The 25,855-nt window shown below is 53.6% G+C and overlaps 1 protein-coding gene across 3 annotated transcripts in view; it reads right to left on the bottom strand.

Moving 5' to 3' along the window:
- The window catches only part of PRDM15 (PR/SET domain 15), a 62,222-nt gene that overhangs the window by 13,245 nt on the left and 23,122 nt on the right, over positions 1–25,855 (bottom strand). For 2 of the 3 annotated variants that reach the window (XM_024559833.3, XM_053917355.1), the window contains exons 6-19: positions 24,721–24,822; positions 23,185–23,409; positions 21,609–21,738; positions 20,123–20,304; positions 19,882–19,976; positions 19,371–19,458; positions 18,625–18,684; positions 15,380–15,547; positions 13,091–13,185; positions 11,814–11,945; positions 10,106–10,240; positions 9,070–9,233; positions 8,154–8,233; positions 7,739–7,858 (exon numbers count right to left, since the gene is read on the bottom strand). In XM_024559833.3, coding sequence (XP_024415601.3) covers positions 7,739–7,858; positions 8,154–8,233; positions 9,070–9,233; positions 10,106–10,240; positions 11,814–11,945; positions 13,091–13,185; positions 15,380–15,547; positions 18,625–18,684; positions 19,371–19,458; positions 19,882–19,976; positions 20,123–20,304; positions 21,609–21,738; positions 23,185–23,409; positions 24,721–24,822 — 1,776 coding nt within the window. The remainder of the gene's footprint in view (positions 1–7,738; positions 7,859–8,153; positions 8,234–9,069; positions 9,234–10,105; positions 10,241–11,813; positions 11,946–13,090; positions 13,186–15,379; positions 15,548–18,624; positions 18,685–19,370; positions 19,459–19,881; positions 19,977–20,122; positions 20,305–21,608; positions 21,739–23,184; positions 23,410–24,720; positions 24,823–25,855) is intronic. The other variant, XM_071220539.1, reaches the window with a different exon arrangement.

The raw sequence follows: 25,855 nt of genomic DNA on the forward strand, positions 1-25,855 counted from the left end.
GCCACTTGAGGGCAGACGCTTTAAGGCTCCACACTGTGATTTCAATTCAGTCTGCATCACATTCACAACTTCCTTCAGGGAAAATAGATCTTCCTTAAATACTTAGAATTCCCACCCTGGCCGGAATGGCACAATTGGTTGGGCACCATCCTGCAAACCGAAAGGCTGCTGGTTTAATTACCAGTCAGGCCGGTGCCTGGGTTACGGGTTCGGTCCCCAGTAGGGGCATGTGTAAGGGGCAACCAATAAACATTTCTCTCTCACATCAACGTTTCTCTCCCCTTCTCCCTCCTTTCCCTTCTCTCTAGAATAAATTAAAAAAAAAAAAAAAAGAATCCCCAAACCTGGCGCGGGCCCCTTTTTACCCTTTTGCATCTCCAAAGGCCTGGCGAGCCGGCCTCATGCAGGCCACACGGCTGTCTCACCAGGATCCGTCCCGAGCGTCTCATGGTACGTGACGTGTTTTTGAACGAGCTATTTTCCTGTGACCCTCGGCTACTACTGCTGCACGTGGAAACCCACCGGGCCTGGCACACTGGCCCCGGCTGCCAGGTTACAGGACTCCTACTATTTCTAACGGCCTCTCACCTGAAAGTCCCAGTAGACGTCGACTTGCTAAGGAAAAGTGTGAAGGAACTCTGTGCAAGGGCACCCCGGACATTCGTGGTGATGAAAGCTGTCCACACAGTAACGCTTAACGCACAAGTGACAGGGTCTGCTGACAGGGTGCCCAGGGCCAAATCCAGGCGAGGTTTTGAGACAAAACAAAGCTTATCTACCTGTCCTGACAGGGCAAGATGTCTAAGATGGGTTTTTAGGTACGTGAATAGCAAGGCCTGGGAGAAACAGGCAAGCACGGCATCTGCCTGCCCGTGCCGTGACCGTGGGTGACAGCAAAAGCACAGCACCGATGCCCCAGGGCTGTGTAAAACAACGTGGTAGCCCGAGAATCCACACCGGTGTTTGCTGAAAGCATGCAGGGCTCAGGAAAGAACTCTTTTAACTAAACAGCCGATCCATTTCAAATATGAAAATAGTATTATAAGATGCGCTCTGACCTCGGTGTCTGCCCTGGGCAGCCCTGCCTGCCCTGCCAGGCCTGCGGAGCGGCACTTGGTGGGGGGTGGGTGGGTGTGCAGCGCTGAGGGCCTAGGTGAGGTTTCTCCCTGCCTACCTGGAAGGGAGGCTCAATCACGCCTGTCTACCTCCAACCCTTCCCACCTCTACCCACCTCTACCGTGCTCTGCAGTCTCTTCCAGACCTGGGGGAGAGAGCAGGCGGTGGGCAGCAAGTGGGGCAGGGGCCGGGAGAGCTCGGGCACAGGCCGGGGCTGTGACTGGAGCTGAGCCAGCATGGTGCTCACTAAGACAGGCATAGAAACTGCTAGAGATGTTCCCACCAAAAGATTAACAACGGATCTTCGGAAGAGCGGAACTGAGGTCTGAGGCGGCAACAACAACCTGGCCTCGCACACCCACTTGTGCGTGGTGGGTGCCTGAGTTACTTCCGCAGTGAAACGGCCTGCGTGCTGCCCTCGCAGGAGGTGATCCTGGGAGACGGGGGAGAGGAAAGGAGCATCGCCTCGCTTTCTGCTTTTCTGGGCAGTTCATTCTCACAGCCTTTTACATGCAGTCTAATTTTAAGTGGGCTCGTAGGGTGATCCAGTGAGTGGAACTATGGGGCATTTGTGTTATCTTCATACTTTTCTATTTAATTTTAAAAACCAAATAGAGGAAGATGGTTTTACTGGTGATTTCTACCAAACATTTAAAGAATTAACACCCATCCTTTTCCAACTCTTCCAAAAAAATCAGAGAGGAGGTAATACCCCCAAATTCATTTCACCAGGCCAGCACTCCCCTGAGACCAAAGCCAAATGCGAGACACTACAAGGAAACCACAGACCAATATCCCTGATAAATATAAATGTAAAATTCTCAACACAATATTAGTGAACTGAATTTAACCGCACATTAAAAGGATCATTCACCGTGATCGAGTGGGATTTACCCCTGGGATCCAAGGATGGCTCCACAGCTGCAAATCAATTCACGTGCCGTGTGCCACACTGATAGAATGAAATATAAAAAGTGTGTGGGCATCTCAATAGACGCAGAAAAAGCATCTGACAAAACACGGCACCCTTTCATGGTAAAAATGCTCAACAAACTGGGTCCGGAAGGAATGTTCCTCAACACACTAAAGACCAAATTTGACAACCCCACATCATACTTAATGGTGAAAAGTTAAATGCCTTTCCTTTAAGATCAGGAATAAGACAAAGATGGCCACTCTTACCAGTTCTATTCAACTTAACATTAGAAGTACTAGAGGGAGCAAATAGGCAAGGAAGAAAAGGGTATTCAGATCAAAAAGGGAAGGAGTAAAATTATCTCTGTTCAGGGACGACATAATCTGATATTCAGAAAACCCTAAGCACTCCACTAAAAAACTGTTAGAACTCATCAAACTCAAGAGGAGGGAAGGATCCCAAACTCATTTTACCAGGACAGCGTTATCCTAATACCAAAACCAGATAAAGACACTAGGAAAAAAGAAAATTATAGGCCAATATCTCTGATGAACATAGGTAATAAAATCCTCAACAAAATATTAGCAAATCGAATACAGCAATGCATCAAAAAGATCACACACGGTGATCAAGTGGGATTTGTTCCAGGAATGCAAGGTTGGTACAACATTCGCAAATCAATAAATGTGATTCACCACGTAAACAAAATGAAGCATAAAAACCAAATGATCATATCAATAGATGTAGAAAAAGCATTTGATAAAACCCAGCCCCCATTTATGATAAAAACTCTCAGTAAAGTGGGAATAGAGGGGAAATAGCTAACCACAATAAAGGCCGTATATGACAAACCCACTGCCAGCATCATACTCAATAGGCAAAAACTACAAATATTCTTCTTAAGATCAGGAACAGGACAGGGATGTTCGCTTTCACCTCTCTTATTCAATATAATCCTTATGGGAAGTCCTAGTGACAGCAGTGAGACAAGAAGAAGAACTACAAGGTATCCAAATTAGGTAGAAAGAAGTAAAACTGTCTTTATTTGCAGATGACATGATACTGTACACAGAGAACCCCAAAGATTCCACCAAGAAACTACTAGAACTGATAAGGGAATTCAGCAAAGTAGCAGGATACAAAATTAATATCCAGAAATCAGTTACATTTTTATATGCCAATAACGAACTAACAGAAATGGACATAAAGAAAACATTCCCATTCACAATTGCTTCAAAAAGAATAAAATACCTAAGAATAAACCTAACCAAGGATGTGAAAGACCTGTATTTGTAAAATTATAAGACACTGAAGAAAATACAAAAAAGTGGAAGCACATACCATGTCCACAGATAGGAAGAAATGACATCATTAAAATGTCCATACTACCCAAAGCAATATATAGATTCAACACAATTCCTATCAAGATTCCAATGACGTATTTACAGAACTAGAACAAATATTTCAAAAATTTATATGGAACCACAAAAGGCCCCGCATAGCAACAGCGATCCTGAGAAAGAAGAACAAAGTAGGAAAATCATGACCTAACATCAAACTATACTACAAGGCCACAGTAATCAGAACAGCATGGTACTGGTATAAAAACAGACACATAGATCAATGGAACAGAGTAGAGAGCCCAGAAATAAACCCACACCTTTATAGTCAATTAATAGTCAACAAGGAAGCAAACATATACAAAGGGCTAAAGAAAGTTTATTCAGTAAATGGTGTTGGGAAAATTAGACAGATGCATGCAGAAAAATGAAACTAGACCTCCGTCTTACACCACACACAAGAATAAATTCAAAATGGATCAAAGATTTAAATGTTGGAGTCGAAAACATAAAAATCCTACATGAAAACACAGGCAGCAAAATCTCAGACATTGCCTGTAGCAATTTTTTATCAGATGTATCTCCCCAGGCAAGGGAAACAACAGAAAAAATAAACAAATGGAACTACACCAAACTAAAAAGTTTTTGCACAGCAAAGGGAATCTTCGACAAAATAAAAGGACAACCCACAGAATGGGGGAACATATACTCTGATACATCTGATAAGGGGTTAATATCCAAAATTTATAAAGTACTTACAAAACTCAACACCAAAAAAACAAACAACCCAATTAAAAAATGGGCAAAGGACCTGAATAGACACTTCTCCAAGGAGGACATACAGATGGCCAATTGATATATGAAAAGATGCTCAATGTCACTAATCATCAGAGAGATGCAAATTGAAAACACAATGAGACACCATCTCACACCTGTCAGAGTCGCTATCATCAACAAATCAACAAACAACAAGTGCTGGTGAGGATGTGGAGAGAGGGGAGCCCTTCTGTACTGTTGGTGGGAATGCAGACTGGCGCAGCCACTGTGGAAAGCAGTATGGAGATACCTCAAAAAATTAAAAATGGATCTGCCTTTTGATCCAGTGATCTCACTTCTGGGAATATATCAAAAGGAATCTAAAACACTAATTTGGAAAGAACACAAACACCCCCATGTTCATTGCAGCGTTATTTACAATCACCAAGATATGGAAGCGGCCCAAGGGTCCACCAGTAGATGAGAGGATAAAATGACTATGGGACAGTTACACAATGTACTTTTACTTGGCTGTAAGAAAGAAGAAATTTTTACCCTTTGTAACAGTTTGAATGGACCTGGAGAACATTATGCTCAGTGAAATAAGCCAGCCAGAGAAAGACAAACACTGTATGATCTCACTCATACGTGGAATCCAATGAACAAACTGAGCTAACAAGCACAACAGAGACAGACTCATAGACAGAGAGCAGATGACAGCTGGGGGGGGCATGGGTACAAGGTGGAGGGACTGAGCAAAACGGAAAAAGGACTCATGGACATGGACACCAGTGTGGTGACTGCTAGGGGGAGAGGGTATAAGGGGACTAAATGGTAATGGGAAAAATACAATAAAGATCAAATAAAATACAAAAAATACTATTAGAAATAATAAATGAATTAAGTTGTAGGGTATAAAGTCAATATACAGAAATCAGTTGCATTTCTATACACTAACAACAAATTACATGAAAGAGAAATTAAGAAAGCAATCACGTTTACAATAGTACTGAAAACAATAAAACACTAAGGAATAAGTTTAACCAAGGAGGTGAAAGACCTGTACACTGAAAACTGTAACACATTGATGAAAGAGATTAAAGAGGACACACACAAATGAAAAGATATACCATGTTCATGAATTAGAATTAATATGGTGAAAATACCCACACTAGCCAAAGCAAGCTAGAGATTCAATGCAATCCTGATAGAAGTTCCAATGACATTTTCCACTGAAATAGACTACTCTAAAATTTGTTTAGAACCACAAGAGGCCCCAAGTAGCCGAAGCAATTCTGAGAAAGAAGAACAAAGTTGGAGGTATCACTATACCCGATGCATCATATTATATATCGCACAGAACGGTAATCAAAACAGCATGGCACTGGTGTAAAAACAGGCCTACAGAGAGCCCAGAAATAAACCCTCACAGAAACAGCCCACCAATCTGTGACAAGGGCACCAAGAACACACAGTGGGGAGAAGACAGTCCCTTCCACAAATGGTGCTGGGAAAACTGGGTTTGCACACATAGAAGAATAAACGCCCATCTTTACACCACTCACAAAGACGAACTTGAATGGATCAAAGATTTAATGTGAGACCCGAAACATAAAACTCCTAAAGGAAAACACAGGGTAAAAGACCCTTGACATTGGTCGTGGCAATGATTACTTGGCTAAGTCACAAAAGCACAGACAACAAAAACTAAGACAAATGTGTGGGATGACATTAAACTAAAGAACCCTGCACAGCAAAGGAAACCATCACAAAGGCAACTTACAGAATCAGAGGAAATGGTCAAAAACCATATACCAAATAAGATATATGATAACTTGTATAACTCAATAGCAAAAGAAAGAAAGAGAGGGAGAGAGAGGAACAGAGAAAGATAGAAAAGAAAGAAGAAGAAGAGAAAGGAAGGAAGGAAGGAAGGAAGGAAGGAAGGAAGGAAGGAAGGAAGGAAGGAAGGAAAAGGAAAGAAAGAAAAGAGAATCCAGTTACAAATGGGCTAAGGACCTGAATAGGCATTTTTCCAAAGACTTACTAATGGCCACCAGGTACATGAACATGTGCTCAGCGTCCCTAATTATCAGGGAAAGCAAATTTAAACCATAATGAAATGTTACCTCACACCAGTTTAAGTGGTTTATCAAAGAGAAAAGAGATGATAAATGTTGGTGGGGATGGGGAGAAAAGGGAGCCCTTGTGTACTGCTGGCAGAAATGAACATTAGTGCGGTCGCTGTGGAAAACAGAACGGCAGTTTTCAAAAAATTAACAATTGAACCACCACATGATCCAGCAATTCCTCTTCTGGGTGCGTCCCCAAAAGAAATGGAAACGGAGTCTTGAAGAGACATTTGCACCCCTATGTTCACGGCTACATTCATCACAATGCCTAAGAAAGAAAACAACCCAAGTGTCCACCATAGATGAATGGATAAAAAGATGTGATCTATACAAGGGAATATTATTCAGCCCCAAGAAAGAAGGGGATGCCGCCATTTGCAAAAATGTGGATGGATGCTAAAGGTATTATGCTAAGTGAGGTAAGTCCAATAGAGAAAGACAAATACTATGTATCACTTATATGTGGACTCTTAAAAAGTGAAACTTGTGAGACCAGAGGAGAACGGTGGTGACAAGGGGCTGGGTGGGGGGACCAGGGAGAGGTGGTTTAAGGGCACAAGGAGCAGATGAGTAAGTTCCGGAGACGTAATGCACAGCGTGGTGTCTGCAGTCCACGCTGTCACATTGCAAACCTCAGAGCTGCTAGGAGCCTAGAGCTGAACTGCCCTCCACACAAACGAAATGACAATAAATACGGGATGTGGTGGGGGTTATCCAACCCACTGCAGCCATCCTACCTCGTTTGATACAAATGTGTCAAACCGATGCACTGTACGCGTCACACTTACACAATGTGGCGTGTCAGATATGTTTCAATAAAAAAAAAGGAAAAAATAAAACCTCCGTGGAATACAGAATTTCAACCGGACCCTAATGGTAGAGTGGACAACTTTATCAGAACGAGGGCAGGCCTGCTGCTCTCCACGCTGCGGCCGCTGGAAAGAGCCAAAGACGGGGCCCCTGAGTGAGGCCTCTGGGTCCTCGGGGTAGTACACGGTTAAAATCTTACCGTGTACTGGGGTTATCTATTTTTAAATTTCACTTGCTGGGAGATACTTCATGGATAGGCTTATTTAACTAACTTCACCTGATTAAACACAGGTTGCAGTGATCACTGGTCAGAGTAAATCAGTCTCAGCACCTAGTGGGTTGTGGTCGGCAGTAGTTCACGGCCAAGTCTCCACTCAGACCGCACAGTGATTCTTAGAATTATGTTGTATTTCAAACAATTACTATTTCCCTGCTCTCAAAACCCGTGGCTTGAATTCCTCGCGTCTGTGTGCCTTTCGGACTACTCTGTGTTTGTTCTCGGTCCCTCATTTAATGCTGCCCTCCCATCTGAGCTCCCTCTGATGGCCTTGGTGACCCTCCCACTGACGTGCCAGTTCTCGCAGACCCTCCAGTTAGAGCTCCGCAGCTGGCGGCACACCTGTGACCCCGGTGTCTGCACCTGGCCGGGCACCCGGCCCCGCACCTACCTTTCCCGCACTCGGCGCACAGGTACTCCCGGATGTTGTCGTGCACACGCATGTGCTCCTTCAGCATGTCCTTCCTGGCGAAGGACTTCCCACACTGCTCGCAGGCGTGGCTCTTCACACCTTACAAACAAACATCCAAATCTGAAGCTCGTAAGGCCCGCATCCTTGGTCACAGCATAAAGGCCGAAACCGGGAGGGAAGGCGGCCTCCCTGCAGCTGGAAGCGAGGATGCATCCCGAGGACTGGAGTGGTGACAAGCAGGGAGAGGCTATGCTGGGAGTGGACGAGGTGGCCAGGACGGGAGAAGCCAGGGACAGAAGAATGCAACGCGAGGGGGACGATGCAGGACTGCTCTGCAGAGAAGGCCAGTGCGCCAGGCTAGCCCTGGGCCTCGGGCCCCGAGGGGGACACCTACCCGTGTGGATGAGTTTATGCCGCTCCAAGTTCCCGATGCTGTTGAAGATCCGCCCACAGATCTCGCACGGGTGAATGTACCTGAAACCAGACCAAAGCCTCAGGGCGGCCCACAGCGTGGGGACCGCCTGCAGCCCCGCAATCAGCAAAGGTGGAACCGAAAAGGTATGACGGAGATAGCCACAGACACGCAGGTTCTACGGCGATCAGGGGCTTAATGTGGCCCCCACTCAAACCCACATCTATGCCCTAACCCTGACTCCCCAAAACATGACCAGATTTGGAGGCTGGGTCTTAACAAGTGACTGGGAGAAAACGAGCTCATTGGAGGTGGCCCCAATCCAGTATGACTGGTGTCCTCATGGAAAGGCGAGATTTGGACAGGGGCCTGGGTAACAGGGACGACTATGAGGACACAGGGAGACAGCCAAGTGCGAGCCAAGGAGAGGGGCCTGGAGCAGACTCTCTCTCACAGCCGGAGGGAAGCAACCCCGTGACGCACAACCTCAGACTCGGCCTCCAGAACCGGGATAGCATGTTCCTGCTGTTCTGGCTGCCCTGTCTGTGGCCCTTTGCTACGGTGGCCCGCACTGGCTACCGCAGCCTCCACCCGTCCATTCACTCGCTCAGGCTCAGAGCCCCGAGTCCAGGCTGCAGCCAGATGTGGGGCTGCCAGTCAGGGACCCTAATCGCTGGGGGACGGGCTTCTGGTGGCTCCACAGGCCTGGAAAGCAGCCAGTCACATGGAGTCCTGGCAGGGGCGTATGCGGGCCCGGGGCAAGGCTAGCAGAGAACAGGATCAACGGGGACCAGGCCGGGGCCTGCAGAGCAGACAGACTGGCGTGTTCCAGCATCGCTTCCCTGCACCTCCCTCGGCCACCACCCAGCACTGCAGCCCACAGCCCCGGGAGCCTCACTTCTGCACATTGGGGTCCGGCAGGTTCTCGCGGTGGATGACCATGTGGGCGTGGTAGGTGGCCTTCAGGGCGAAGCGCCGGTTGCAGGTGCTACAGCCGTAGCCCTTCTCCTTGTGCACCTCCATGATGTGCTTCAGGTACTCCTTCCCACGGCCAAAGGTGAGCTGCGGACAGGCACACAGCTTACCCCGTGCACAGGCTGGCCCCCGCAGCTCAGCACGCACTGCCACCCACCAGGGCACAGGGATGCCAATGAAAGCCTGTCATCCTGGCAGGTGTGAAGGGAACTCTTAGGGGCAGGGGCAGGGCCAGCGCCAGGCCAGACTGCAGTGGAAGGACCATGAGGAGTGGACCCCAGCCCCTCCTGTGCCCCCTGGCAGATCCCAGCTTCTCAGCCTCCTCTCCAGACCAGCTGCGCCCTGACCCCGCCTACTCTCCACCCACCTGACCTCCCTGTCTCTCACCCCTGCCTGATGCAGGTGCAGGGCCAGGTGCCTGGATGAGCACACAGATGCCAGTGCTCACAGGGAACAGGGGCACCTGCACTCCACAGGGGATTAACTGCGCTTTCCCAAGCAGCAGAGCCCCGAGCAGGGACCACGGCTCACTCGTACGGCAAGCTGCTGAAAATGGAGCCCAGGTCCCCTGAGAACAAACCACTGCTTCTGAGCAAGGCCCCCCTTCCACGCACGGGGCAGGTAGTGGTGAAGGGCCACTGGCCTGAGAGGGCGGAAGGAGAGAGGAGGGGAGGTCCCGCCTACAGCCGGCCTCCACGGAGCCAGATGTCCCCCCAGTTGCCACACAGCCGAATGCAAACCAGTCGGAGACTGGTTCCGAGAGGGTGATCCACGTGGCAGCAGTGAGACCATGCGCCACCCCTAAGAGGCAGTGATGGGGCAGCCTTTCGGGACACCTCTGACAAGGCCCCCGTGAACGGGGCCGCCACCAGGGCCAGGCTCACCGAGCCTGAGCCTGAGGGGTCCAGCAGCCCTGCACCCAAGCTTCCTGTCCTGATGTCCCCACGCTGGCCAGTTACCTGACACCTTTTGCAGCTGTACTTGTGAGGCTCTGAGTCTGCGCTCTCGTCAGAATTGTCATCGTTTTCCTCTGAGGAGATCCCGATCTTGCCAATAAACTCTTCCCTCTGGTGGTCATCCATCAGCGCGATGTCCTGCAAGAGTCACAAAGCCCGGTTTCCAACACGCCCGGCGGAGGTTCAATGGGTTATTTATTCTGCAGCTACGGTGAGGTTCAGCCACAGGGAGAAGGTAGTGCCTCTGTGATGGGAAGGCGGTCCTACGAGCTCCCTTTGTGGGACAGGCACGGGCCCGAGACAGCTGCTGTCCCTCGGGTCACCGGAGCACACCCCACCTCCCTGATGGTAAACCCATGGGGCCCCTGCTTATATTGAGAGAGACATGCCAAACCCAGGCTGATGCCACCACGCAGTGAGGGCAGGCAACAGAGAACTCCCTGCCCCCGTGCCTGGGGGTGAGCCTGGTGCTGCCTGAACTTGGAAACACCTCACGTCCCTGGCCTTGATGGTGGCTTCTGTCAATGGGGTGGGACTCTAAGGCCTCTCCCTGTGATGTGATGGTTATTGCCCTCAAGTTCCTGAAGTTCATTTACTTCTCTGAAAAAGACTGCAAAAAACACTCCGACAGTCGTTCCACAGGCTGGAAACCCCACGGAGGAGCAGCTGTGTGGGGGGTGAGCCCGGGAGCTGAGGAAGCAGCATTTCAGGGGCTCACCCTGCCTGGTGGTCAGCTCCCCGTCTTAGCCACTCCTTCCGATGGCCACAAAGGGCTGTCGGCCACTCACCCGGCCACTGCCCATTTTCAGGGAGTGGCTGCCAGGATGCACAGCACTGCTGGCCAAGTTTCATCAGAAAGCAAAACTTAGGACGCTGGGGGCAGTGGTGGAAAGTTCACTATCCTCTGTCCCCTGCTCCCTCCGTGCTCCCGCCAAAGCACAGAGGTCGGCAGTTCCATTTCTTCTACGGGAAATCCTCACGGCGGCTCTAGCTGATCACCTGTTGTCCATTAGCAGAGGAAGGGCAACGCTTGGAGAAGAGCAAGCCCAAGGAGGACGAGCACCCGTTCAGGGGCCACATACCGGGCAGCATTCAGACCTGCCAGGCCCTCACCTCCACTGGGTTTAGTTTGATCCCCTGAGAAGCCCACCTTCCATGGTAGGGCTCAGGGCCCTGTCTCACGGCGGGAAACGTGGGGGCTCAGAGGGTGACAGGAGTAGCACCCCGCAGGTCCCCACTGGGAACCTCCCGCCTCGCCCCCTCTGTCTCTCAGACCTGCCCGGTGAGACCCCAGCCTGTGCTGGGACTGGGAACTGCCCCAGTCACTGAGTTGTGGGCAGGTGGGGCTCTCCAGGGAGGGGTCTCCTATCTGCATTCGGGCCTCAGCACCCCATCACCTCTTCGTTTTCCCTGGATTGGCTCTTCTCTCACCCTTAATGATGACCTTGAGTCCTCACTGCCCCCCGGCTCCAGCCCTCTCCTCATTTTCCTCAAAGGCAGGGAGGAGCAGCGCAAACGCCACCACCCCACCACCTGGCAGGAGGAATTTTAATGGAGGCCCTGCGTGGGGCTGCACGAGACCACGAATAGTCACGAGGACTCGTGGGAGAAGAGGTGATGCGGCCCAGCTGGCAAGTGTGTTAGAACACAGCCCGAGGGCCCACCGTGCCCCGTGTGAGCTGCCGGGAAAGGGCGCCGCCACCGCCGACACCTTGAAGTGGACGTGGATGTGGTCCCTGAGCACGTCCACGCGGAAGAACTTGCGGCCGCAGATCTCGCAGGTGTACTTCTTGTCGCCGTGGGTCAGCAGGTGCTTGTTCATGTTGCTCCTGCAGGAGAACACCTGTGGGCCGAAGGACCGGGCATGAAGGCGCCTTTCCCAAACACCGGGCTTCGCCGGGAAAACCACAACCATAAACACAGTTTCCGTTTTCTCTGGAAAAGGTCAAAAAAAATCTGGTAATGTTGCTACACAGCAGCAGGCTGGGCCAAGCTGCCATTGGCCATCCAGCTGAGGCCATCGCTTCTCTAGTGTCTGGCCTGGTGGCTGCTGAGGATGCACCAGGGCTCCGGGGCCCCAGCACCAGGTGGCTCACGTGGACTGCACGTGGCTGACTCAGAAACTGGACCCAAACACAGGCCGGTGGGCACACCCCGCCACACCCCCTGCCTGTGGTGGCGCAGAGCCCGCTTGGGACCCCTCTGGGTCCCCCCTCTGCAGCACAAGCTCCGCATACTGAGAGGGACTCTAGTTCTAGTCCCAGGCACAGAGCCTACCTCGGCACATTCGCAAGTCATGGGAGGTGAGTCTACGGCGAGCACGAGGCCACGGAGCTCATTCACAGAGAACGCCAGCACTCTCTGTGGCTTGGACGGCGGTGCCAGCGCCAGCACGGGGCTGACTCGGGCCGCCCTGCAGGACGAGGCCCGAGGCCCCGCTGCCAGGCAGCGCACTTCTGGACATTTAGGGTACTATTCATCTGCTGACTTGGCCTCTCTGCTGGCCCACCTCAGACACACCCTGGATGGGTCTGCCCACAAAGGTGACGTCACCTTCGCTCATGCAGGGAACATGCCATGGAACACCTGTGGCCATGGGGCTGTTGGGCTGTCACTAAGAAATGCCTCGGGGGAGACCCGCCCCAGCAGACCGGCGGAGCCCCCAGGGCCTCCCGCCTCCTGGAGCGCTCACTCTGGTCTCTGCTTCAGTGCGGACAGTGTGAGAGCACACAGGTGGGGTGGCAGCAAAAGGAAACAGGCACTAACAGGGAAAACACTCACTTCTAAGCTCACTCACTAGAGACCCAGCCCAACAGCCAAAGTTTGAAATGACAAGGGGACCAATGAGTGGACAGTGCAGCCTAAGGCCACCCGAGGGTCCATTTCCCCCCAAACGTCCCCCCGGAGACTCAGGGGGCAGAGCTCTGAGCCGGAACATAGGAAACCTCGAGCTCCGGGTCTCGGGCTGCAGGGCCGCGCACACATTACCTTGCCGCACACAGGGCATCCGGAAGGCTCCTTCTTGTAGCGGACCAAGCTCTCACCGCTGGTCTCCAGGTCTTCTCTCTTCACCCGCCTGACTCCTGAAAAGCCCGCCCGCCCAGCGAGAGAGTCAACACGTGACAGCGGTCAGTTCCGCTTCAGCCCAGTGTCATTTCCTGAGGACAGCTGCCCACGGCGTGGGGACAAATGAATGAGTGGGTGGTGTCACTTGGACGTGACGTGGGCCAGCACTAACCGCCGCTCCTACACAGGGAGAGCAGAGACTGCGTGTGCCTCAGGTTCGGTGACACGGTTTTTGCACCTGAAACACTGGGAAGCCTGAGAGCAGCGAGCGTTTTCCCTCTCACAGCGTGGGAGAGTTACAATGGACGGCAGGGAGGGTGTTTGCACCCAAGGGAAAGGTTCAGAGAAAAGTCAGGCTGCTCAGGAGGGCTCTGGGTAGACAGGCTCTTTATCAAAAAGGGGCTAATACTCATCCTTCCAATTAAATCAGTTGAATCAGGATCAGGGTGCAAACTCAGATGATAATAAAATCTGTATGGTTTTAAAGCATAACTGTTCATAAATGGAATCAAAACACTTATAGAAGTTGGCATGAAATAGGTTACCCTTGAACAAAAGAGAGAAATTCACTTCTCACGTCTCTGTTTCTACACGTTCTGGGACATTCCTACGTAACATGGTGTGAAATGTGGGGCTGGGTGTAAGGACGCCTGAAAATATGTCGTCTCCACAGGCTGCCGTGGCGCCCGGCGCACCAGGCCGGAGCGGGGCCTGCACTAACTCTGGCATAGGGGGGGAGCCACAGAACGGCCACGGCAGCTCTGCCCATCCAGCACAAAATAACGAGCGACGCGCCACGTGTAACACCGAGCCGTGGAGCAGCCCAGGTGCAGGCATCTCTGGCCGTCGGGAAACACCAGGGCTGCGGCCGGCAGCCGGCACGTGGAGCTGGCACATGAAGCCGGCACGTAGAGCCGCACTCGGACTTCACAAGCGGGGTCTGGTTCAACCATCCGCCAGCCTAGGGAGTCCCACGCGCAGGTGAGGGAACGGACGCCACCCAGTCACCACACCTGGCTCGTGCGTCCCTGTGTGCACCCTGTCATGCGCCAGAGGAAGAGGCGGTGCATCTGACGGGGCCACATGAAGAACAGCCAGCCGAAGCAGCGGAGCGGACAGGCTGTGACTCCAGGCTGGTTTAACAAAGGCATGACGATGCGTGTGCCCGCACACTTGTGTGGCACAGTCAGGCTTCACACACTGCTTCCCAACAAGCACACACAGCAGGTCCTCAAACAACGTCATTTCAACATAAGGTTAATGACACGCCGAAGGACCTCGTTTCCATTAATTAGCCTATGGTAGAGCCGGTTCCGTTAGGGGTCATTTCACTTAGAGTCACAGAACCTGCCAACAGTGGTGACGGCGGGCTTAACTGTACCCCATTTGCAATTCTTTAGAAAATGGTTTTTTTCAAACTTCTGTGAAAAGGTGCTTCGCTCAGTGAGGGCTGATCAGCAGGAGAGCAGAGTCTTGTTAGGGAAAAACTCAGGACGGCCAACACAAACACGCCACCCTGAAAGAAGGTGAGCCGGGAAGGCTCCTTATGGAGGGAGGCCTCCGAGGGGTGAGGGTTCTCTACTCAGTGCTCATGCCCTCCCTTTCGGGGTGCCACCCACACAGCTTGGGGTCTGAGCCACCCCTGCCCGGACCTTGTTTCCAGCCCTGACTCATTGCCCGGCTCATCCCATCACTGGGCCCCTGAAGTCCATGCAGCCCTCACCCCTGACCTCTCGGAGACCTACTGCCTGGACAGGCAGCCCCTGGGCCCCAGATGGCAGGGCCAGGGTCCCCCACAGACAGCAGAGGAGCCAGGGAACATCAGCCACAGGCCCCACCAGCGGCCCACCCGCAACACTCTTCCCCGTGCACGTGGCGGAAAGCACACGCCACACACATTTCATATGCTGGTTTTCTCCCACCTTCTGTCATGTGAAAGGCATTCGCTCAGAATGTTAATGACTGCATAACATTCAGTCCTGTAAAGGGCCTGGTCTCCTTCACGCTTTCCCCTCTGAACACCTGGGGCGTGTCCCGCTGTTCTCATTAGCACGGGACTCTGGATCCTGTCTCCCTGCCTGAGCTGAATCCCCACAGTGCGATGACTCCCTGGGAGGGTGGCAGAGCCAAACTGCATCCAGCGTGCTTGTGACAACATGGGCGCGCCCCCCCCTCCCTCCCGGAGCCCAGCCCCCGGGCAGGTGTGCTCACCTTCCAGGTGCCTCCGCTGGTGGTCAAGCATGACATCCTTGCGGTAGAACATTTTGTTGCAGACTTCACAAGCAAACTTCTTGTCCCCGTGCTTCTTCTTGTGCTTGGAGAGGTTGCTGTTGGTGGAGAAGAATCTGAAACACATCTCACATTGGAACGTCTTGTCATCTGTCCGGAAAGCAAGCAAACACAGCAGCTCTTAGGTGAACAGCATCAGATGCAGGCTCCACGAGGCAGCCGTGGGAATGGCAGTGGGTGCAGGCGAAGGGCGGAGATGCACGAAGGCCACCCGGCCAGGGAGCAGTGTCACCGGTGCTACTGTAGCTTCTGCCCAAGCACCAGGCTGGAGCAAACATCTAGCTCACCTCCTTCCACCACCGAACCTCACCCCACCACCCTCCTCCACCTCCCACCTCCCCCCCCATGCCATCCAATGGCTCCTCTCCAGCAGACACAGCACTCTGTCAGGGACTCCATCAGTCCCCACCCTTCTCTCCGTCCCACAGCACTCTCTCCCTCCAGGTGCCAAGGACATCCCTCAGCTCTCCTGGCTCCCCTGAAGGCCTGCTCTGGGTGGGCGCAAGCAGCGTGGCCATTGGACACCTGCACCTCGTGGCCACCTTTCCAGGTGTCTGTCTTTGCCCGACCCACTTGGCCTCTCCCCTCAGCTCAGGGATCTCGGCCTCACGCCCAGCACCAGTGCCCAGCCCTCTGCTCATTCTCTGCTCTGCTCCTCACCCCACCCCCACAACACCTTGCCCCACCCACGGCCAGTTGCCCACAGGTCCATCACCTACAGGAGCCCCGGAGGGCAGCCCTCACTGCCCACGGCCCTCCTGGAGCACCGATGCCAAGGCTCTCAGTCCACAGGAACTGCCCCCCCCCCCCCAGGCCCTGGGCAGGTGGGCCTGACAGTGTGCAACACGGTGCACCTCCCTCTCCAGACCCAGAGCCTCAGACACACTGCGTCACCCTCATGTCTGGGCCCTGGGCTCAGCCTGCTGACCTCTGCTAGTGTCAGCACTCACTGCCAAACACACGCAACCCTGAGGCCGCACAGACACCTGCTGTTTTCTGCAGTGAATCTGATGTGGGTCTCACTGCTGCAGAGGAGCCCTGGGTGTGTGGAAGGACCCCCACGTCCAGCGTCTCCGACTGGGCTCTGCTGACGCGTGGGCCAGACCCTCCCTGTGGGGCCGACCTGGGCTCTGTGGGTGTTCTGCAGCATCCTTGCCCCAGCCTGCTGTGACAACCAACATGTCCCGGGGGCTCAGGCCACAGTTCTCAGGTGGCCCCGATGCACAGCCGAGGTGCAGCCCAGGTGCACCTCCACGATCGCCTGTACACACACTCACGTGTACGCAGTGTGTGTGCTTATGCAAAACACGTTCACGCTTACTTCAGTGGCTACGTGACAGTCCCTCCAGTTCACTTATCACAGTTTACTTCATTATTCTGACACTGCAGATAATTCAGTGATCTTTAGCAACACAGCTTTCTTCCCCCTATCTGCTAAATTCCCCCAGCAGCGCTTCTCAGGAATGGGACCACCAGGCTGAGGGCGCCTGCCACCTGTCTGTGAGGGCCGCCTTTACAAGGCTGTTCCGCCAGATCACAAAGACCCCTGCCTGGCCTACACCTGCTAAATCGCCCAGGTGAGCCCCTCTCCGGGCAGCTGCATCACTCCCCCGGGGACTGACAGCGTGGAAGGTGCAGTGCGCCCTGGGCTTTGGCTTCCTCTCTCACGAGTCCCTCCCAGCGTGTGGTGAGAAATCCCTTATAACCATCCCCGGCTCAGGTGTGGCCTCTGCCCACCAGAGTGGAGCTGCGGCAGAGCTGCTGGCGCCAGCGCCCCACCCAGGGCGGCTGCTCCCGCCGTGGCATCCAGGCACTGGTCGGGAACGCAGACAGTGTCTGGTGCCAGCACTGTCTCCCACCAACAATCCGGGTGCCCTCGGGCTCCACGTTCATGTTTCCGTGGAATGCAGCAACAGAGAGCAGAGGCCTGTTCATTGGGCTCTGGCAGAGGGTGCGGGCGCAGGGTGACCCCGAGACAAGGTGGTGGATCTCTCGGGCAGCCGACCTGCCCAGGAGCCTGAAGGGCTATGTTTTGCTTGAGGGCCTGGACGGGAAGCCTTGCTATCCTAGAGTGTGATGGTCAAGGGCAGTGCAGGGACCACTTAGAAGAGTTACACCAACACCCTGTCACACCCAAGACAGGGTGTGGTGAGCGAAAGCTTGAGGAAAGCCCACCAGACTGCACATTCCAAAGCTCCTCCCTCACATCGTACACACTCGTGGTTAACGGTCAATGGAAGACACACATTTTCCTGATGTGAACAGATAAAAAGTATAACGGTATACGAATACTATGTCATGCAAACGAGCTCCATTTCCAGGTTTATCCTTCGTTTTCCATCCAAAAATTCTAAACTGTGGAACGAGAGCACCTTAGGAAAAGAGAAAGAGCAGAGCAGCCACTGCTGCTCGGCTGCTTCCCGGGAACAAAGGAGGTCTGGTCGGCCAGAACTTTAACTGACACGTAGCAACCATGGCTTTGACCTCTGTTGTCACTTTCCATTTCATCCAAGACCAAGGAAGCAGTTGGAGAGGACAACTCCTCTTCCTGGACCCGAGGTGGCTCACCAAGCACTGGACAGGGCAGGGCACCACTCTTGCTCCCGACACCCGACAGCCCCACCCCATTCCTGCACTCCTGCAGATCCTCGAGTGGCCACACGGGGAGTCATCCCACCCGGCACCACAGTCCCACCTGCAGGTCTCTGCTGCTAGTGCAGCAATGGAGACTGCTGGGTGGTTTTGCCCCAGATCTGTGGCAACGCCTGGGGTGCAGGGCTCCAGGGAATGCAGGCAGTGCAGAACACTGGAAGTCTGTCTGAAAGCTTCTGAGGTCACTTAGTGTCACGGACACGGAGGCTGCGGAGCAGCTGGAGCTCAGATGAAACGAGACTCGCCCGCATGGGAGCAAGAGAGGCACCATGGACGAAAGACAAGCCATGGTTTCAGACAGGAGCCCTCACAGCAGAACAAACAAACAAATGAACCAAACGAAGGGACACAGCAGACGCCGCTGGGCCAGGCACTGGCTGCGGCAGGAGGGGCCGTGGAGCTTGAGCTAATGCTGGCTACATTCCCCAGAGACCCACCTTACCGAGAACCAGCACAGAGATACGAGTGACGCACACAGAGGGCCAACAGGAAAGGGTTTGGTATCAGAGGCTAACCTGGTAGGTCTCTAAGCCGACTGCCACTGGTCCCCCCCTCTCCCGGGAGTGCTAGGGTTCCTAGAGAGAGGGAGAACGCAAGTCACCCACGGGCACAGGGAGGGCGCAGAGGGGATGGGATGGGGGCTTTCTCCGCCGGCTAGGCTCCTATGCCACTGCCTCCTTGCAGTGCGTGGGGAATTCTATATTACGTGTGCTTGCCAGCCACCGGCTCATCCAGAGACAGCGCCCGGCAGGCTTGTCCAGACCCCTGGGCACAGCAAGGAGTAAAATGAGGTCCTGTGTCACTTTTGGAGACTGGCGGGCAGGAGTGGGCTCAGGGCAGTGTGGTCTGGGCGTGGCGGTGCAGCGCCTTGTTCTGGCCACTGGCAGTTTCACACGGAAGGGAAGGGAAGGCTAATGGTTACGGAAGACCCTGCCAACAAGGGAGGGACAGGCACTCCTGCAGGCACACCCCACCCCCTCTTCACTCCTCACGTGGTCCTGGCACAAACGCAACACCGCTGCTTGCCACACTTAGCGAGGGTGACGTGGGGTCCCAAATGCAGGGCATGCACACCAGGAAGTGAGAAAAGTAAGTCCTTTCAGACGCAGGGAGTTCCCATCTGGGCCTTTATACTAGCTAATGAGTGGTGGGAAAGGTTAGAAGTACAGTTATTTGTTAACTCCATCTTTACTCCCTTCTAACATTCCCCACGGTCTCCATCCCGTCCCCTGGGAACCCGCGCTGGACAGCGCCCGCTCACCTGTCCGGCAGTTGTGAAATTCCAGTGCGCTCTCGATGCGGAAGGTCTTCTCACAGGTGCCACATCGGTACCTGTACTCGCCGTCCACCTGGGCAAAGGGCAGTGCATCAGCGAGAGGAGGAGCCCGAGGAGGTTCAAGCAGAACGAGCTTCCTGATGGAACATTCTAGCAACTTCCACGTGTGTGTGGTTTACAACACTCCTCTATGACTCTCCTACTCAACTTGGGAACATGAAAATGTTTCCCTCCTCCCACCCAATTGCCCTAGAAAGAGCACCCCACACTCAGGTACCCACACAGCCCACAACGGCCACCTGCCCCCCATACCCCCGACTCCTCCGGCCCTCCCCGTCTGTGCCTGGCCAGGCCACCGAAATGTGTCCCGAGCTGCCGGGCTCGGCCGTTTCAGTTCGCTCCTCTTTCCCGACTCCAACTTCTGCCCCCCACCCTGACGGTGGGTCGAGGGCCCGCGTCACCCTGCAACCAGGAAGGGAACCCACGCTGCACCCACCTCGTTCCTGCTGTGCTTGTACGAGACGTGCTGCTTCAGACTCTCCTTACGGCTGAACAGCTTTGCACACTCCTCACACTTGAACAGCTTGTCACCTGCGCAACCAACAGTGAAAAGTTGACCTGATGGCAGGTGTGACCTGAGACACGGGTGCCCCTGAACCGCTGGCTGATGGGGCCCGCCTGGAACGGGCAGCCCCTCAGCCACTCGGCCGACGGCAGGGGCGACAGCCGGGACTCACCGTGCGAGCGCACGTGCCTGCTCAGGTTGCTGCTGTTCTGGAAGACCTTGCTGCAGGTGCTGCACTGGTAGACGCGCCGGTGCTCCCCCAGCTGCCGGACCAGCTTCCTCCGGATGCCGTGCCGGCTCGAGAGGATCAGACTCCTCTTGAGCGTGATGCTGCTGCTCTGGTGATGGGGGAACCTGGCCGGGGAGACAGGCGAACTGTGAGACACCTGGGGCACTGGGCTGCTGGGGGCAAGAGTTCAGGGCTACAGCCATCTTGGAAAGGGTCCTCCCAAATCGTCCTGGCTTGCTGGGAGAAGGAAGGGGACAAGCTTGGGCCTGCTCCAGAGGCCTGCGCATCCAGAAGGAGGGGCGGCTGGAACACACAAGGGCGCAGGAAGCTGTCTCTGTAACAGCCACACGTGCCAGGAAGTTTAACTCCGGCCACCAGGAGCCTCAGGCTCAGTCTGTGCTTCAGCTCAGGCAGCCACATCCACTCGGCCTTCCTCACTGCTTCCTACTTTCCCTGGGCCTGATTTTTAAAATGTCTTCTTCCTGTGAGGCGTGTTTCCAGCCGTAAGTCATGGAAACCCTCGGGGCACTTAAGATAGACTGTAAGTAATAAACAGGTCCCCGCACTTCTAACGTGGCTTTCGTTTCAGTGCGTCTACAGGTTTCCGGACTACGGAGGACCGGGCACACGTGACGGCGTAAGAGGAGCTCCAGAAAGAGCCAGAGGGGGGAAAATCGCCACCAGCTTATTCAACTTCAGGGTGAAAATTACCCGGGAATAACAACGGAAGACAAAATACACTTTTCCTTGTTCACTAAAAGAAAAAGGAAGACACTGAGTAAGGTGCTAACTTTACAGAAACTGAAATATAAAACTGCTTTATCATTACAGCCGAGAGATAGAGGCAACCCGTGTGCGTGCTCACTGAAGCCGGAGTGGAAAAGCAGAGTCTGCCCACGAGGGTCTGCCCACGTGGCCAAGTGCCACTCAGCCTTGAACGGAAGGCCGCATGGGCCTCGGGGGCTTCACGCTGACTGGCATAAGCCAGGTACAAAAGGACAATGCTGTGTGACCTCACTTACACGAGGTCCCTCCAGTATTCAGATTCATAGACACAGAAAGTAGAAGGGAAGGGAGTAATTGTTAAGTAAGTATAGTTTCAGTTTAAGGAAGATAACGAGGTTATGAAGATGGATGATGGGGAATTTATGTGAATATACTTAAAAACACTGAACTCTGCTCTTAAAGTGGTTAAGGTGACAGATGTCATGCTAGGTCTGTTTTACTACAATAAAAATATTTTTTAATTTTTTCACAGTGCCATTAAACTCCTAGGTTCCTGTTGCTTCCGAGCTTGTCTGTTTCCACCACAAGAAACAACCCCCCCACCCCGCCCCTGTCATCAGGCCTTCCCACTGAGAGGTGCCTTCCCTCCCAATGGGATTCGCGGCCACAGCGCTTCCTGTCCCGCGTGCTGTGGCAGACTCACTTGGGCACAGAAGCGGCGTCGCTGGGGGTGGCGGCCAGCTTCCCCAAAACCAGCTCCACGATGTGCTCCTCTGGGGTCGCGGCCGCAGGCTCATCCGGTGGCACCTCAGTGACGATCTCTGCCACTTGCTCTGTGCAGAAGGGGACAGGCCACGTCATCGCCAGAGCAGGGGCAGAACACAACCCAACCGAGACAACCAATGTGCCCAAGGGCGCCACAGCCAGGCCCAGGGCATGGATTGCAAGATTCACACGGGCAAAAAGAAAAGAAAGGAAAACCAGCACCATTTTAGAACCCACATGTTTACCTGCACATACAGAAAAACAGAATGATATTCTTAACTCAAAACTGGGGCTGTGCCCTGCGATACCTTTTTAAAGCCACAGCAGTCGTAACGCTATTTCAGTCCCTCTCCATGCCAAATGAAAACCGCATTTTGATAGTTGGTGGGATCTTCTAATTTATTACATTAGTCATGACAGAGATTTAGAGATACTAATTTTATCATTAGACGAGCCACCTTGGGTACATTCCGAAGCAGATAGCCACTCAGCGCAACAGTGAGCTACAAAGTAACCACAGCAGTAGGGGCCCTGGCCTGGACCTCTGGACGGACAAGACGTGGGAGATCACACAAAGCGTTAGCACTTCTCCGACTGCTTTGCCCAGCGTGCGTTTTCCCAATGCAACTACCCGTCCGGGAAACATTCACGGAACGGCTCTGCCCCTTCACCGGCCCCCTGTTCAGACAAGGGGGGGTCTAACCCCCCACCGCACCAGCCCCACAGAGCACACGTGGGCCCACAGAGTGGGCTGCACACCGGCCAGCAAGGGGCGAAGCTGAGGATGCTGAGTGAAGCCTGTTCCTCTAATTCTCTTTCTAATTTTCAGAGAGAATGGGAATTTTTGTCTCTTACAACAGGAATCCTGAGATGTAACAGCAGCACAGAGAAAAGTACAGTGGTCAGTACAGAGGGCAGTGAGGAGACCCATGCCACAGAAGTGGGTCAAAGTTCCCTCTAAACTCAAGTGGGGATGTTGTCACGGAGACTGAGCTTCTGCCGGGGCCAGGGACAAGCTACGTGCCCACCCACAGGTGACAGAGGAGTTGTCATTGGGGCATCCACACAGTGGACAACACTGCTTGGCCACCAAGGAGGAGCGGCTGAAACCCAGCATGGACAAATCACCCCACACGCCACACGCAAAACACCCCATGCTGAAGGAGGCCGTTCACACAAACTCCTGGGGTGGGCAAGACCGATTCATGAGAGACCGGGGGAAGTGGCTGGGAGAGGGAAAGGTTGTCTTAACCAAGTACTGCTTACACAGGTGGACCCGCCCGCCCAAGTTCACAACTTGCTCACTTTGGAATGTGAACTGTATCATATGTAAACTGTCCTCCAAAAGAACTAATTTACAGAAAAAGAGGACTTGGATTTCACCTCCGCGTGGGCTCCCAGAGTTCAGTTTTCTTGCCCCAAATGCAGGTGACAGATGACAGGGCCTCAGGTCCCTCCTAGTCTCCCAGGACCGGCCCTCACCTGCTGGCTCTTCTCCCAGGACTAGCCCTCACCTGCTGGCTCCTTGCCTTCAATGATGACCAGTGGCTGCTCTGGTTTCGAGGCTTTGGGTTTTCTCCCTCTTCGAGGCTTTTTCTTCTGCTCTTTGGCGGCACTGATGCTCTTGGGAGCCGCAGGAGGATCCCCCCGAGACGCGTCTGGTTCCTTGTCCAGAGCCCCCTCCTGCTGGCTGGCCGGGGCAAGGCTCTTGGTTTGCTCCAAGTGACCCAGCAGATGCTCTGCAGCAGAGGGAGGCACGTGCACAGGGCATGGGAAGCCCGTCAGCGTGGCCGCCCTCACCCCCTCGGTTTGTTTCTTCAGTTTTATTTGCTGATCACGTGCCCTCCGCACAGGTAGATAAACTTTATTCCCACTGCTTCTGAAAACAAAGCATTCCCGCTGCACCAAACGTGACTAGTGCTTTAAAAAGCCAGTGAGGTGAAAAAACAGAGCAGGTTCACCACGCACAGGTGTGTACAAACTAAAGGCTGTGTACACACGTGTGTGCAAACAGAAGTACGGAAGGATATGTGAGAACACCAATGGTCTCCAGACGGTAACGGGCCAGGCCGCCTCAATTTTCTTCTTTCAGCTTATTTGAATTTTGTAATTTTTCTACAGTAAGTACATAACACGATCACTTAAAAACGTAACCTCTAAGAGGAATATGAGAAATACTCAATTCACGTCTTTAAAAACACTGCATAAAAACAAAAACCCCTTTGCTTTGTTTTCAACCGAAGAAAGCCTCTGAGATGCCCCAAGCCGAGAGACCTGGACGAAACACAGGAGGCAGGTGGGTGCACAGGTGAGAGTGGCCAGGCTCCCCCGGGCAGGTGAGCGAGGCTCAGACCAGCAGGGGCTCAGGGCACCAGCAGGCAGGAGGAGGGAGGGCCCACAGGACAAATGGGGACTAACGCCCTCACATGTACTGGGGCCAAGGACTGGTTCCTCCTACTGTGGACGAATCTCCACTGGTTCAACTTGGGCGCCATGTATGAAGTATTTGTTGCGCCTTCATGGGTGTATATTTGGGGACACTGCGCTGGCAGAGTGCCTGCAAAGAACGAGTGAGGGAGAGAAACACACAGCAGACGCAATGCTGCGTGACACCTGTCGGAGGAAGGGTTTGGCAGCCGAGCCACACACAGCAGAGCAAGCTAACAATGACTTGCCTGGCTGAAAACACTTGGAAAGACGAGACACAATCAGAGCCTCCCCCGACCTAATGCACCGCTGTGCTTACTAAGCCAAAGAGAGTAAGACCTAGTGATGCCAGACGCTCAGAGTGGACCTTCAGGCCAAAGCATAAAAACGTGAGCTGAGGGAGGTACTGGGCGGACGGAGGGCCTGGTTCCCACACAGGCAGGTCTGAGAGGCACAGGCTCCGGAGCCGAGCTGCTCCAGGAGGCTGGGGAGTATCCCGGCGGCCGTGCGTTGTGCCGTCCAAAAGGCGAGGTGTACAAGTGACAGCGCAAATCCCAGTGACCAACCTGGGACTTCGAAAAGCCTAATGCCACAACCCGACCCTCGCCCCGCACCCCCCTTACCATTCAGGAGCTGCAGCTCCAGGAAGGTGGCGGAACACACCTTACACACCCACTGGCTCGGCTCCGATTCCACCGGGGCACTGTTTTCCGGGGTGCCTGCAGCTTCAAAACAGAGACAAGGTGATCTACAGCAGCTCATCTGTCCCTGAAGGCCCAGCCCCACAGAGAATGCACCCGTCCCTACAGGGGACAGCAACAGCAGCGATGGCTCGTGAGCACTTTCAAGGGTCCAGGCACCGCTCTGGTCTCGGGGTTTACACGCATGGACTCACTCGGTCCTCGTGAATCTCCCCACTTCTCAGATAAGGAAACTGAGCACCGAGAGGCGGAGCCACAGCAGCCTCATGCAGGGTCTGTCTCCAGTCACGGAAACGTGTCTTCCTCCAAGAAGTGAGTCCCGTGGGACCAGGCGTACGGTTCAAATGACCTCAAGGAAAAATATGCACCCTACAGAAGAAATCAAATTCCTCGATCTCTTATCAGCTCACACCACGAGAGAGTAGGACCCAAACAGTGGCCAGCGAGCCCCGAGGCCAGTGTGGCCGCGGCCTCAGCCCAGCGCTGTCCACCACGCTGGAATTCTGCGTGACAGGAATTCCATGTGACACCATGGTCCTGGATGCCGGCCGCATGCGCTAGTGCCCCAGAGGGAGTGAATTTTTAATTCAGTTTCATTTGAATTTAGACTTAAATAGCCCCCCAGGGCAGGTGGCTGCTGTCCAGGGAGAGCCTCTGTCTTTCTTCCTCGCAGAACCACAGGGGCCTAAGGAGGCAGAACGTGACCAGGGTCCATGGAAGACAGAGGGAGACCCTGGCTGGGAGGAGGCCAACAGCAGCCTCCTCTAAAAAATGCCTGAGGAGATCACAGGGAGGGTTATCAGTGGGGAGAGGGTGGGGGAGAATGGGGGGGAAGGTACAGGGAATAAGCAGCATAAATGGTGGGTACAAAATAGACAGAGGCAGGTTAAGAATAGTGTGGGAAATGGAGAAGCCAAAGAACTTTATGTACGACCCATGGACATGAACTAAGGTGGAGAAATGCTGGGTGGGGGGGAGGGTTGCAGGGCGGAGGGGAATAAAGGGGGAAAATGGGACAACTGTAATAGCATAAGCAATAAAATATATTTTTTTAAAA

The sequence above is a fragment of the Desmodus rotundus genome, chromosome 2, assembly GCF_022682495.2.
Source record: "Desmodus rotundus isolate HL8 chromosome 2, HLdesRot8A.1, whole genome shotgun sequence".
Classification (NCBI taxonomy): Eukaryota; Metazoa; Chordata; class Mammalia; order Chiroptera; family Phyllostomidae; genus Desmodus; species Desmodus rotundus.